At 42.9% G+C, this 13,099-nt stretch overlaps 1 protein-coding gene across 2 annotated transcripts in view; it reads right to left on the bottom strand.

Moving 5' to 3' along the window:
• Positions 1-11,183, bottom strand: part of UBR7 (ubiquitin protein ligase E3 component n-recognin 7 (putative)) — a 45,066-nt gene extending 33,883 nt beyond the window's left edge. For both annotated transcript variants that reach the window (XR_003856195.1, XM_029597840.1), the window contains exons 1-5: positions 10,563-11,183; positions 7,947-8,080; positions 7,789-7,849; positions 6,408-6,503; positions 5,585-5,638 (exon numbers count right to left, since the gene is read on the bottom strand). Coding sequence is in view for 1 of the 2 variants with exons in the window: in XM_029597840.1 (XP_029453700.1) it covers positions 5,585-5,638; positions 6,408-6,503; positions 7,789-7,849; positions 7,947-8,080; positions 10,563-10,694 (477 nt within the window). In the remaining variant the exon portion in view is untranslated. The remainder of the gene's footprint in view (positions 1-5,584; positions 5,639-6,407; positions 6,504-7,788; positions 7,850-7,946; positions 8,081-10,562) is intronic.
• Between the last annotated feature and the right edge of the window lie 1,916 nt (positions 11,184-13,099).

The following is a 13,099-nucleotide window of genomic DNA, read 5'->3' as shown; positions in this document are numbered from 1 at the left end:
TAGGTAATGGAGCATGTGAGTATGTGATTGAGAGCCTGTGTTTAAATGAGAGAGAGAGACCATGTGTGTCTGTGTGTGATTGAGAGCTGATTTAGGTGAGGGAGCATGTGAGTATGTGATTGAGAGCCTGTGTGTAAATGAGAGAAAGAGAGGACATGTTTGTAAGCATGTGAATGAGAGTCTGTGTGTGAGAGAAAAAGACAGCATGTATTTATGTGATTGAAAGCCTGTGTGTGTGTAAGCGTGAAAAGATAGACAGCATGTGTGTAAATGTGTAATTAAGAGCCTATATAAGTGAGAGAGAAAAAACATTTGTATATGTGAGTGACTGAGAGCATGTGTGTATAGGTGTGTCATTGAGAGCCAGTGTGAGAGAGAGCGCTGGTATGTGACTGAGAGAGGAGAAAGTTCCAAGCAAACCACCCCACCTCCTGCTAATTCAGAACAATCTCAGGACACCTGGATATCAAACGTTCCCAGGTATGCAGAGCAAAAAAATTTTTGTATCCTTATTATTTTCATTACTGGATCTTTGTGTCTGCTATTTTGAAATATTTTGTTGGTATCTGGAAATGTTTTATATGAGTTTTTAATTATTGGATATTCCACTCATCAGCTGTTTCGAAATATGTTCTTTTTGTTAGTACAGTTTTACTGCTGATGATTTTATATTTCTTGATTTGTTTTATAAGGATGTGTGATGTTTCTTTTTTCCTTTGTTACACTGCATACAGAGACTCTGGCTTGTTGCAGTTTCCAATTCAGTTTTTGTCTGCATGCTTCTTGTTATGCGTTTTGGTCTCTTTATTCTATGTTAGGTGAGGGACAGCACGTGATTCAGGTGAGGTTTTCTGCTGGCATGTAGTTTCTGTGTAGGACTCTATAGCAGCCTGACTTGGTCCGTTTTCCTAATAGGAGATGTATTGGTGTCTTAAGGCCTGGTGTAATATTTTCAGAGACTTATTGTACTTTAAAAGTGTGATCTTACATAAAATGCACACATTTACTTGTATTTAGTTTTAAACATATTGTATGGCTCTCATGGAATTACATTTTAAAATATGTGGCGTTTATGGCTCTCTCAGCCAAAAAGGTTCCTGACCCCTGCTCTAGAGGCACTTTCTCCACATCTGGTGGAAATGCCCTGAGGCACAACATCTATGGATGCGAGTGTCTGATATACTCTCTAAGATATTAAATACCAACATACAACTGACGAAGGACCTGGCACTTTTAAATCATCGGCCTGGTGATGAAACTCTGACCCAACAACCTCTGATTTAGCATATATGCATTGCAGCCAGACTTGAGATAGCTTTTTTCTTGGAGAATGGATCATATTCCACCTCTCTCTAGAGTACTCATTCGCTTGGATACAATATGCACAATGAACAAAATCACAGCTCCAAACACCACAGAATAAGCATGGTTTATTCCATTTGGGATCCATATCTACAATGGAGACATTCTGATAATTAACAGTATATATTAACAAATGTGTTTCTGAAATACTTCTCATTGCTCTTTCTATATATTTTTTTTTATTTCTGTATAAATGTATGAGGTACTTGGGGGTGGCAGAAAGGGTAGGGAAATAAGTTATATTCAACATTTAGTTTATGAACAACCTGTTACTGTATTCTCTGTATTTTGATCACAATAAAAATATTTTTAAAAAAAATGTACAGATGGGCAGACTGGATGGGCCATGCAGACTTTTTCTGCTGTCATTTCTATGAAGGAGACAAACCCTGGAACATAGGCTCACAGGATGAGAGTAGACTGGAGCAGTAAAGTAAGGAAATATGTCTTTACAGGGAGGATGGTGACTGCATGCCACAGCCACCCAGTGGAGCTGGTGAAGATGAAGTCAGTATCTGAATTCAAGAAAGGATGGGACAAGCATAGGGGGATCTCTAAGGGAGTGGAGGCAGACTAGATAAGATGTATGCTCTGTTTTCCCCTGATCTGAAGAGTAACATGAGGGGAGCTTCCTGGAGAGAATCGCCTTCAGCTGGAGGGGAGACGGCCAGAGAGACTTGCGTGAGCCTGGGGAACACCTGTGCCACAGCCCCGAACGGAGCGAGTTGAGCCACGCCCCCCGAGACATCATCCATCTGCGTTTTCTAAACCGGATAAAACCAGGGACCTGGGGCGCGCTCCTTGCGGAATCGGCGAGCTACATCTTTGATCTCTTCCTTTAAATATCTATGGGCAGGAAAAGGAAGATAAAATTTCCTACAGTTTCTACCCCTTTATCGGTGAGGGGACCTATGGACACACATGTTGTTCGGGGGAATTTGGAGGTACAAAATCCTGACCCGGAAGTATCTTTTTCCTCAGGATCAACTCGGAGTCTCAGCCATCACTCACCTTCTCCAAGTATAGAACCTAATGGTGAGAACAGTTTAAGTATGGCAAGTAATGTATTAAATGACTATTTCATTGCAAGTTGCTCAGACAGGAGGAAATGATATTCCTCCTTTGCCTGGAGCAACTTTAGAGGGGACTATAGGAAATGGAAAAGATAACACAGATTTAAAAGAAGTTACGTTATTAGATGTGTGGAAATCTGTTAATAATATGCAAAAATTGTTAACTCAAGTAATGAATCAGTTCCAATCTTCCAACACTGAAATTAAACAAACACTTCAAGATCATGTTTTGAGATTGGAAAATTTGGAAGGAAATTTTGCTACAGTTAATTCACAGATTGTAAATATACAATCTGCAAATGCATCCTTCATGAAAGATAGCTTGTTGACAACAAGGCAATTAGAAACTATGGAAAATTTGATACGATCTAAAAATCTTAGATTTTTAAATTTTCCTATGAGAAGATTACTATCACCTATGGAATTACTGAGGAAATATATGGGAGAAGTTTTACAGATTTCCTCCCATAGAGAAATTTTAATTTCCAAACTGTATTACATTCCAAGATCTCAGACCTCGTTAGGCCCAGAGGCTGGAATGGATACGATTCAGGAAAATAGTCCAAATCTGACATCATTTCTCGAAGCATCAGTGGACGATATCCCAACTAGGGCAACTCTATTAGTAACTTTTGGTATTGAAAGTGATAAGATTATGGTGTTACAAAAATACTTTAAAAATAAGGATTTCTCCTTTTGTGGGGGGAAAATCCAGGTATTTCCTGATGTGGCTAAAGCCACTCAATTGAGACGGAAACAATTCTTGTTTTCAAAAAATAGATTCACCTCTTTGGGAGCATCATATATACTCAGATTTCCTTGTAAGTGTTGTATTATGTTAGCTGGAAGTAAGTTTATTTTTTATGATCCCCTACATTTAGAGACTTTTCTTGTAGATAAAGAGTCATGTAAGAATAATTGGACTATATTGGAGATATATGGTGAAGACAGTATATATATTTTCTCTCATTAAATGCGCAATAGTACGCTAATTTTCTTTAAAGTATTTTCAACTATACTACTCCCCAATGTAATGTGGACTAACGAAGGATTGGTTTAATTATGTATGAATTGGTATACCTTATGTATAGGCAATTGGAAACCCTTTATTCTTATGTATTTTATTAATGAAGATTGATAAAAACTTAATAAACTATATATTAAAAAAAAAAAAAAAATTTCAACATAATCTAATCCTGTCAAGGGATCAAGTTATTCCCAGCTTTGTAAGAGACTCGTTTTGATACTGAAAAGGTTTCTTTGACAGAAGGTAAGAAACTATTTGTAATATCCTTAACTTTAAATACCACAAAGCTAGAGTGGACCGATGCGCAGAATAGGAAATAGCAAAAGAAATACATGTTGCTGCGTTAACATTCAAGTGGCTGCGTTCAAACAAAAGTTATTAGATAATTAAAAGAATAGAGAAAACATCTCATTAAAGCATAAAAAAATCATTTTAATCAGGGAAAATCCAAAAGTACAGTCCTTATGAAATAACTGCATTGAGTATCCTTGAAAACCAGCGGCCTAATAAAGCTGTCTACAGCTCTGTCCCCGGACACAGGACCGTGGCATCGGGAGGGACAGCAACAAATTCAAAGTACCCTGTAAACAAAACTTAGAGTGACAAAAAAAAGACAGTAAAACGCATAGTGCAAGAGGCATACAAAAGCACAGTACAATAATACATGCCCACTATAAAGAAGGCTGTATAAGAAAACAAAAACCAGTTCCATCAGAGGTAACAAAATCTCTGCAGCTAAACAAGTTTAATTACAGCCGTGTGATAACGATGATGTTACAAAGGACTTAACTGGGAAAGTTTAACCCCAATGTAAAACAAAGAGCCCAGAGTGTGGGAAGTGGAATACATAAAAGTAATAAGGAAGGAAAGGTCATAAACACGCCGGGAAAGGTCTGAATAATACGAAAACCAAGGAGACTCCATGCAGTTATTGCACAAGGACTGTGCTTTGGATTTTCCCTGATTAAAAAAGGACTTTTGATGCTCTCTCTAGGTTTTAATTAGCTAGTCATTTGTTTGCACACAACCACTTGAATGTTAACACAGCACACGTTTATTTTTTGGCATATCCTTAGCTTTAACCCGGACACGAGATTGCAGCGTGTCAAAAGCCAGATTAGTCAGGCAGCTTTTGACGATTTGGCCTGTTCAGATACTTGCGTCAAGCACAGCCTGGCATTTGATGAGTCCCTCCCTTTTTATTTCTGGGTTTTAGGCTACAAGCTTTTTTTTTTTTTTAATGATTCTGTGCGACTTGGAGGTAGCACCATCTGCACTTGTTCTATTTGTGTTTGAGGTCAGGCTGCTGGTGGATTATGCACTGCTGTAGTAGTCACCAAATCATGCACACAACAGCAGCAGTTATACTTTAAAACCTCAGTGAAAAGAACAGCCTTCCTCAGAGCAAATGCCCCACAAGCCAGTATTCTCTCATCTGTTACTGAAAATAAAACAGAGAAGGGAGACCAGATAAACACATCCAAAAGTTTCTGTACAGCTCAGCAGCAAGGGTGAGATTTCAACGCAGCTAAGCATCCCAAAGGCTCTATATATGCATGGGTTATGAAAATGCTGAGGTGTTTATATGTTCGTCTCAATGAAATAAAAAAAAACAAAACCAAGTGCTTTAACATTGCAAAAATCCACTTTGACCTCTATTTACGCACTTAGTTGAATTTCCTTATGGCTAACTACATAGGTTGGAAAGGGAGCTGAGGCACCTGGTGGTCAGAATATCCAACAGCTCTCTTCCAGGGCAAGAGTCCAATCCCCCACCCCCAGACCGTGGCAGCAGCAGTAGATCAATACCAACACCCCAGCCAGATATTGCCACTGCATGTTGCTTAGATTTTACACATCCTCTAAGTTCTGAAGCACTAGGCTGTGAAACTTTTTATGCTCACTGCAAAACCAGTGCTATTATCATAGGCTCTCTCCCCCTAACACTGCACCTCAGCAGGACCGCACCAAGCGCGGCAAACTGCATCATGCACTATTCTGCCCCCCTCGGTAAGCACAGGATTTCAGACAGAGGAAAGCACAGCCTACACAAACATGAATTCTCTGGCCTATGCGTGTTGTCGGTCTCCCACAGGAGACAATCCCTAGCTTGAATCCTTACCCTTCCATGGAACCAGTCTTCACACACCACGCATTGAATCATCTCATCGGGGGTCTGTAAAAACGACAGATTAATATTAACACCCTGCACAGCACAGAACCTCAAACACAATACCAGATCATATAAGTGCCCCCCCCTCCCTGAACCCTGCACTCACCCACAAGTAGCTTTGGGCTGGGAAATTATTTTTCATATTGTTTAATATTTTGTTTCCACTTTTAATTCATTTGCACACAGTATGCAAGTGTACCCTTCACTACTGTATCTATTATTTTACTCAATGTTCAGGAAAGTAATTTTGGAATGTTTTTTGTACACCAATCACCAACTGTGCTTCTGTATCGCTGTCAGGAGATGAGCACAGCTTATTTTATGATCTGATGCTTCAGAAAAGGAAACACACATGGTTTAGCAAAGCAAGCCTCGCCTCTCCAGTACACTGCCTGCTCTAAGCACATTCAGCCCAGCTTCCACAAACACTGGCTGCACCCTTGCTGATAAATATAAGCCAAAGAACAGACTACCTATCAATTTCTCTCATAAGAATTACAGGAACAATATTTATGATTAGATATACCAGGTGTACACAGTACTGTTCTGACACATATAGAAGAGCCCCTGCTCCTTAGAACTTAGTCTAATCAAGACAGGCAAGAAACCCAACAAAAAACACCTAGATCAATTATCTAAGCTGCATCCAGTACTGACTTGGTGCCATCGCTCAAACATACATTCAGCCTTCAGCTACAATACAATGACCTGCAGCTGGGATTTACTTCTCTGCATTCCTTAGGGGGTCCTGCTTCAGTCACCCTTTGCTTACCTCGTCCTCCGGATCAGGATACGGTCTCTTGCACGTGCAGTACAAGCCAAAGAAATTATCATTATACTTATTGACGGCATTCACCTTCTCCTTTTCCTGGAAAACAGAACCATGCACATTTGTAAGCCGCTAAGGAACCAACTCAAGCTCTTCCTGTACCACCTTTACAGTGTAAAGGTAAGATGGCATGGCAGCAATAAGTAGGTTAAGTGATTAGCTCAAAATCACACAGCGATGGGCTCGTTAGTGAAGATAGACTGGATTAAATAATAAAAAGACTAACTCAGCAAAAATGGAGCACAAGTGAAAAACAGGCATTTCTGTGAGAAACACGAGTAGCACAAGGCCAAGAAGCCAGTGAACAGAAAAAGTCTCTCTCAGATAAGACACTTGGCAACCTTTAACATTAGCCATAGTTTTAGAGAAGATTCAGTATTTTTCCATCTCTTATATGGAAGTCCCGGAAAAGAAAAAAAAAATAGTAAAGCACTTTGCTATCAATGATTGTATATAAGAAAGCTGTATGCCATGTATAATTTGAGTAGACTCTGGGGCAAGTCATTATTGGAACTGTCTCAATCTACTCCCGAGAACTGACTGTATTTCTCGCATTCTTAGCTGCCTCTTATTTCCTACTTTTACTTAATAAAGGTAATTGCTTAGCTACAAGACTGAGACATTTCTTTTTCCAGTCATACAGCCCGAGAGGAATAGCCCTCGGGATGTAATCACAGGGAGGAAAGGTCCCCTGGAGGTAAGTCTACCTGGGGATACAGTCCAAGTCTAACTAGTACCCAGGTGAACATTAGCTATCACTATCACAGCTCTGAGCTCTAACTACTCTTAAAACATGGCTAGCACTTACATTTTTCTTTGAAACTAGGATTTTATTTTGGACAAGAGGAATTATTTAAATTTGCAACAATTTAGATGCTTGCAGCACTTGGAAAGATGATTCTTCTAATCTGCTTCCTGGGACACACTCATACCCCTCTGTCACTGGCAGAGTTATTCCCAACCTCCTCCTGTCTCAGACACCCTAAAAAAGCTGTGCCAATATCACAGGACCCCACTCTCTCCAAATCCCAGGCTATAGCAGTATCATGCTGCAAATATCATATTATAAAAACTTCAGCTCATGATACCGAGGAGACACTATGGTCAAAGTGGATAGTTTGATTTTAAGTTTAGAAAACAGAGCCCAACCACAGCCTGGCTTTTGTTTCCTTTTCCCCTTTGTCTTGTGTGACCTAGCTGCACGTCTCCTGGATTGGGTTGACAACCACTGCCTAATGCCAGTCACAGGTAAAGTCTGCAACTAGCACAAATTGTGCCCTGCACAGCCACAGCATCTCTGGCTGTACCCAATCTCTTTACTTACTGGAAAGAACTTGCATTCCACATTTTTAAACTTGCTATTTCCACAGTCACAGCGAAAGTTCCTAGGAAAGAGAAGAAAATGCAGTTTAGTTTAAAATCTAATATACACATATATAGTTTTACCAGTTCCTTGGCAAACACTGCTAAGAATCCTTTTACCTTTTTGTGTACAGCTCAAAGAGTTCATGCCCTTCGTGGCACTTGTAACTGCAGGCCAAGCAGATCCCCGCTGGTTCTTCTCCCTTGGGCGTGCAGGTATTACAAGCGTACAGCGCTTGTCTCTTTACGTAACCCTATGAAGACAGGCCATGATAGGAAGCCAGGGTTAAAAACCACTGAAACAGCGGACAGACTCAGAAATGGGGTCATTTAACACTACCATTTAACACTACCCGACACGCAGCAGGAATGGATGGTACCAGTCCACCAGAGATTAAAAGGAAACTATATAACAGGACTCTGTAAGACTCTTCTATCCTAATACATATTCTTTTCAGAAGTCTGAGGCGGGAAAAATACACAGTGAGGTTATTCAAAGAAAAGTGATCAAGTAACGGAGTTACTGTGTTAGTCCAGGTAACTGCACAGAAATAAAGGTTAATGGAAAAAATAAGAACGTTTTATTGTACTAAATACATTTCTTGACTAGCTTTCAGGATAGAGTATTCTGTGCATTCACCTGGACTAACACAGTAACCACACTACTTGATTACTTTTGTCAGATTTCAGGCCATTTTCATAGATCAATTGCCAGTGGATCTACGAAACGTGCTGAAATCTCACAGAGTACTAGGGTGAATAGGACTGGGTGTATTTAAATCCAGAAGACATACTTCTCTATAGGAGGGTTGTTGGGGGTATATACTATTATTGTTAATGTGCATTGTAAGTAGAAATATGCCAATAAAATGTCTAACCTTAAAAATTACTTGAACATTTCAAAATTGATTATAATCTCGCTTCAATTAATCTCTATAAGGTTGCTCTGTATTAGGGTCTTGAAAAGGACCCCAAGCAGTGTCTGAGCAGACCACCAAAATTGTAATGTCTTTTCTTGCCGCTACTCACAAAAGGAGCCATTACTGCATCAGGTTCAGCAGCACAGACAGACAACCCTGCGGATTAGAAACCTTAGCAGGCACACTGCTCCCCAGGGAATGCTTGAAGCTATTGTTTACAAACCCAGGGGTCCATGCAACAAAGCGTACTCAGCCTAGCGCACAGCTTAATGCGTATTTTTGACAGGTGAGGCTAACATCCGATGCAATAAGGGGATTAAGCAGGTCCAAACTCATGCGCAGCTAATAGCACTCATCACAGGTAAATGCCATGTAGATGAGGCTATTAGCTGTTACCCTCCAGAGCTGGTGTTAAATCAGTCTGCGAGTGCAGGGCTCAACTAAAAACCAAAACAATACTGCTTTCTGTGGTTTCTGTTTAAATAAAGCCTTTCTTATTTTGCGGATTTGGCATGTTGAGGCGATAAACTGTCAAGAATTTGTTCATGTTACTATTTTTCCCTAAATCATGAAACAGTTTAATTTTTCTGCTGGCCATTCCCTCATGTAAAGTATGTAACAAGTCCTCTCTCAAGTGAGGTTGGATCAGCCAGCTTATGAAGTTCTGAAATGGCAGGATAAACTGGACACTTGTGTTGAGTGCCTGATTTCCTAACCTACGTACAGCCATGTGTCTCCTGGGCACCCGATGCTTTGGAGCACCAAGGATGCATAATTTCCCCTCTACTGAAAATTCAGATCTCCAGCAAATTTGCATGAAAATCTCCAACAATCTGGACATGCAGAGTAAACACCAAGAGGACCAGACCTCATAAGAACATAAGAAGTTGCCATACTGGGTCAGACAGAGGGTCCATCAAGCCCAGCATCCTATTTCCAACAGAGGCCAATCCAGGTTACAATTGGCAGGATCCCAAACACTAAGTAAATCCCATGTTACTAATGCCAGTGATAAGCAGTGGCTATTTCCTTAAGTTAACCTAACAGTTTATGGACTTCTCCTCCAGAAACTTGTCCAAACCTTTTTTTAACCCAGCTAACTGCTTGGCAACGAATTCCAGAGCTTCGAGTGTTTACTCTTTCCTATCAGGATATATAATAGTATTACAATGGCAGATAATTCTGGTTCCTTTATGATTTTAAAGGTTGGTGGATGGAGGCCAGCTTTTAAAAGCGATACAAAATGTCATTATGAAATGTGAAAGGGAATGACAGCGTTTATAAAGTCACACAGATACATTGTTTTGCTTTATCATGAAATCAGTATAAATACAAGTCTGCGCATGTAAAGGAAGGCGAGCTGAGAGCTCCCCTAAAACGAAAGCTGGTTGCTCTCAGTCCTGCTTCCCCTCATCCATCCCTCCCGATTAAAGCAGCAATATTAGCAAAATGTTTACATCAATTCAGCTAGCAACTCAACCATCACGATCCCCTTTTCCTAAGGGAGTCTGCCTCTCATGCCCACGGGGATGCTCAAGTTTCACGTTTCTCAGAAGTGGTGCTGTTTAACAATGTTTCAGGTGAATCAAAACGCTTGGAGGAGGGGGCTCGAGAAGAGACAGCTTAAACCAGGTGTGGGCTACAATAGAGAGCGCGCGTCTTTTATCCCCCCAAAAAAGTGCAAAATCATAAATTAAACGGGCTCCTAGCACAAAATAGTCAAGTACTAGTTTTAACGGTCCATGTGATGCTGCATCCATCATTGTCGGGTAGAGGCGCAAGGGGAAGCCTTCGTTCGCCGGCCTGGGCCCCTTACCTCCGGGTAGGAGCATTTCTCGGCATCGCTCCCGCCCAGCACCGCGCAGGCTTCGTTCTCCAGCTCCTCGTCCTCCTCCAGCACGTCCACCAGGGAGAGGACCGGGTCCTCGGCGCCCTCGCTGGCCGCCATGGGGAAGCCGAGACGAACAGAGCGGCGGGAAAACACGAGCCCCACCCCCCCCAGGGGAAGGGGCACAGCCGCCGGGGCTCGCGGGCAGGATCCGCTAGCGCTGGCCCCACCTACGCCGCGTTCCTGTTTACGGCGACACGTGCCGGCACTTCCGGGCGAAGGCGCGCGTGGCTCGCGGCTGCGCACTAAACAGGCCCAGGCTTGCACGTTTTTTTTTGTTTGTTTGTTTAAGTTTTTATTTGTATTTGAAGCTTTAATGACGCCGGTGTTGGGCGGACAAAGGGTGACCGGGGAGCTGAGAGAGGTCTCGGGAGTGCCACTGCCCCGGAGGCCCCGACCGCCTGTGCGGTTAAAAATAATACACAACAACAATATGAATTGATGATGGGGTCCCGTCGCTTTCTCTTTTAATTTAAAGTGGAAATAGAAAACCGCCAAAGAACTTTAAAACGGAAGGCAAATAGCGGAGAGGGGGCGAAAGCTAGAGGTGAGCTTTCCGGCAGCGGGGGTGAAAGGGCGGAGGGGAAACGGAAGTTGCGTCTGCAGGAGTCCCGCCCCCCCCTCCCTCCCTCAATGGAGCTGGAAGCGGAGCTTACCGGCCGCGACGGGACTCGGACGAGGTTCCGGCGCCAGTGCGGCAGCTGCAGCCTCCGAGATCTCGTCGCGGGCCTGGCGCAGCTGAAGGAGGAGGTTTCCGCGGCCATCAGCGAGCTGGTGGCGCAGGAGAAAAGCGACAAAAGCTCGGGCGCTGGGGACAAGGAGTCTGCAGGTGAGGGCGCAGCCGGCTCTGTGGGAGGAGGGGCGCAGTGGGGGGGGCGCCCCCCGGGTCTGGTGCCCTGCCCTGCCCCCACAGCCTTGCATCTGGTGATTAAAAGGATTTCGGGGGCCTGGGTCTTCTTTCTGCATTTCCTGGCGGCAGGGCCGGATTTAGGGCAAAAGGCGGCCTGGAAAAAAATTGTTGTCGGCGCCTCCCCGCTCCCCCAACTTAAAAGCACAAAACTGTCATATGGGACTTCATAATTGTAGTACATTGCAGATCGCTCTCTCGCACACAGGTTCTCGTATATGTACGGAGGGAGAGAGAGACGTACGCGCTCCCTAGTTCACACACACACTCACACACACACACACACTCGCTCTCTCTCTCGTCCCCAGTTACCAGCATCCTTGTTCTCCAGGGTCCTCTCCCCTCCCAGTCTCCAGCAATCTTGTTCTGTTCATCAAACAGGGCCGAGTGTTCTTCTGCTGCAAGTTTCGCTAACTCTATTAAAAATTGTGACTCTTGGTCTCCATAAGTAAACCTTTGAATAAATGCAATACTGCACCCTAACCACGTCGAGGCAGAGGTGATTTACTGGCGTTAGGAAGACGGACACTGGTAAACTGAGCGTCCGTTTTCCTACCCGGACCCCCGTCAAGACTTTTTATTTTTTTCCCCATCATGTTGCTGCTTTCTATGGTTACTCCTGTTTATCGTGACGATAAGTCGGAGGAATCGCTGAAAAGCAGTATTTTTGTTTGCTGTTTTGTTGAGGCTTGGAGCATGTCAAGACTTAATGCCAGCTCTGGAGCTGGTGTTAATTTTTGCGTATTAAAGTGCATGGTGATTTTTTTTTTTTGTATCCAGGTATTAAAAGTCTCATCTGCATGGCATTTACATGTGATGAGCGCTATTAGCTACGCATTGGCAGGCCAATACAGTACAGTGTGCTCTGTTAACCCGCGTTTGGACGTGCTAGCTTTACCCCTTATTCAGTAAGGGGCAATAGCACGTCGAAAATGTGCATCCAAACCCCCCCACACCCTCCAACTTAATATCATGGTGATATTAAGTCGGAGGTTTCAAAAGTTAAAAGTTAATTAAAAATAAAAAAAAATTTTTAAATCGGCTTGTGGGTTGAAAACTGGACGCTCAATTTTGCCGGCATCTGGTTTCCGAACCCGTGGCTGTCAGCGGGTTTGAGAACCGATGCCGGCAAAATTGAGCATCGGCTGTCAAACTCGCTGACAGCCGCCGCTCCTGTCAAAAAAGAGGCGCTAGGGACGCGCTAGTGTCCCTAGCGCCTCTTTTTACCGCGGGCCCTAATTTAAATAATTTGTTTTAGTGAATCGCACACTCTCCCGCGAACTTTACTGTATCGGCCTGTGGGTTTGGACGTGCCAATTCTATCATTGCATCCAGAGTTATTCTAGCAGGTCAAGCTGTGTGCTAGGCTGAGTGCATCAGCCTGTGGGGGAGGAGGGTGGGAGGCCTTCTGTCACACCTCCTTGTTTGCTGGCTCCACTAGTGTATTCAAAACACTTCCTCTATGCTGATCCATTCATCATGTGATTAGCATATAGGACCAGCCAATCCTGCAAATTTTGAATACACTCATAAGCCACAAACAAGGAGAAGTGGTGTT

The sequence above is a fragment of the Rhinatrema bivittatum genome, chromosome 4 (genome assembly GCF_901001135.1).
Source record: "Rhinatrema bivittatum chromosome 4, aRhiBiv1.1, whole genome shotgun sequence".
Classification (NCBI taxonomy): Eukaryota; Metazoa; Chordata; class Amphibia; order Gymnophiona; family Rhinatrematidae; genus Rhinatrema; species Rhinatrema bivittatum.
The sequence above is the reverse complement of the archived record's forward strand: the minus strand, read 5'-3'. Positions and strand labels throughout refer to the sequence as shown.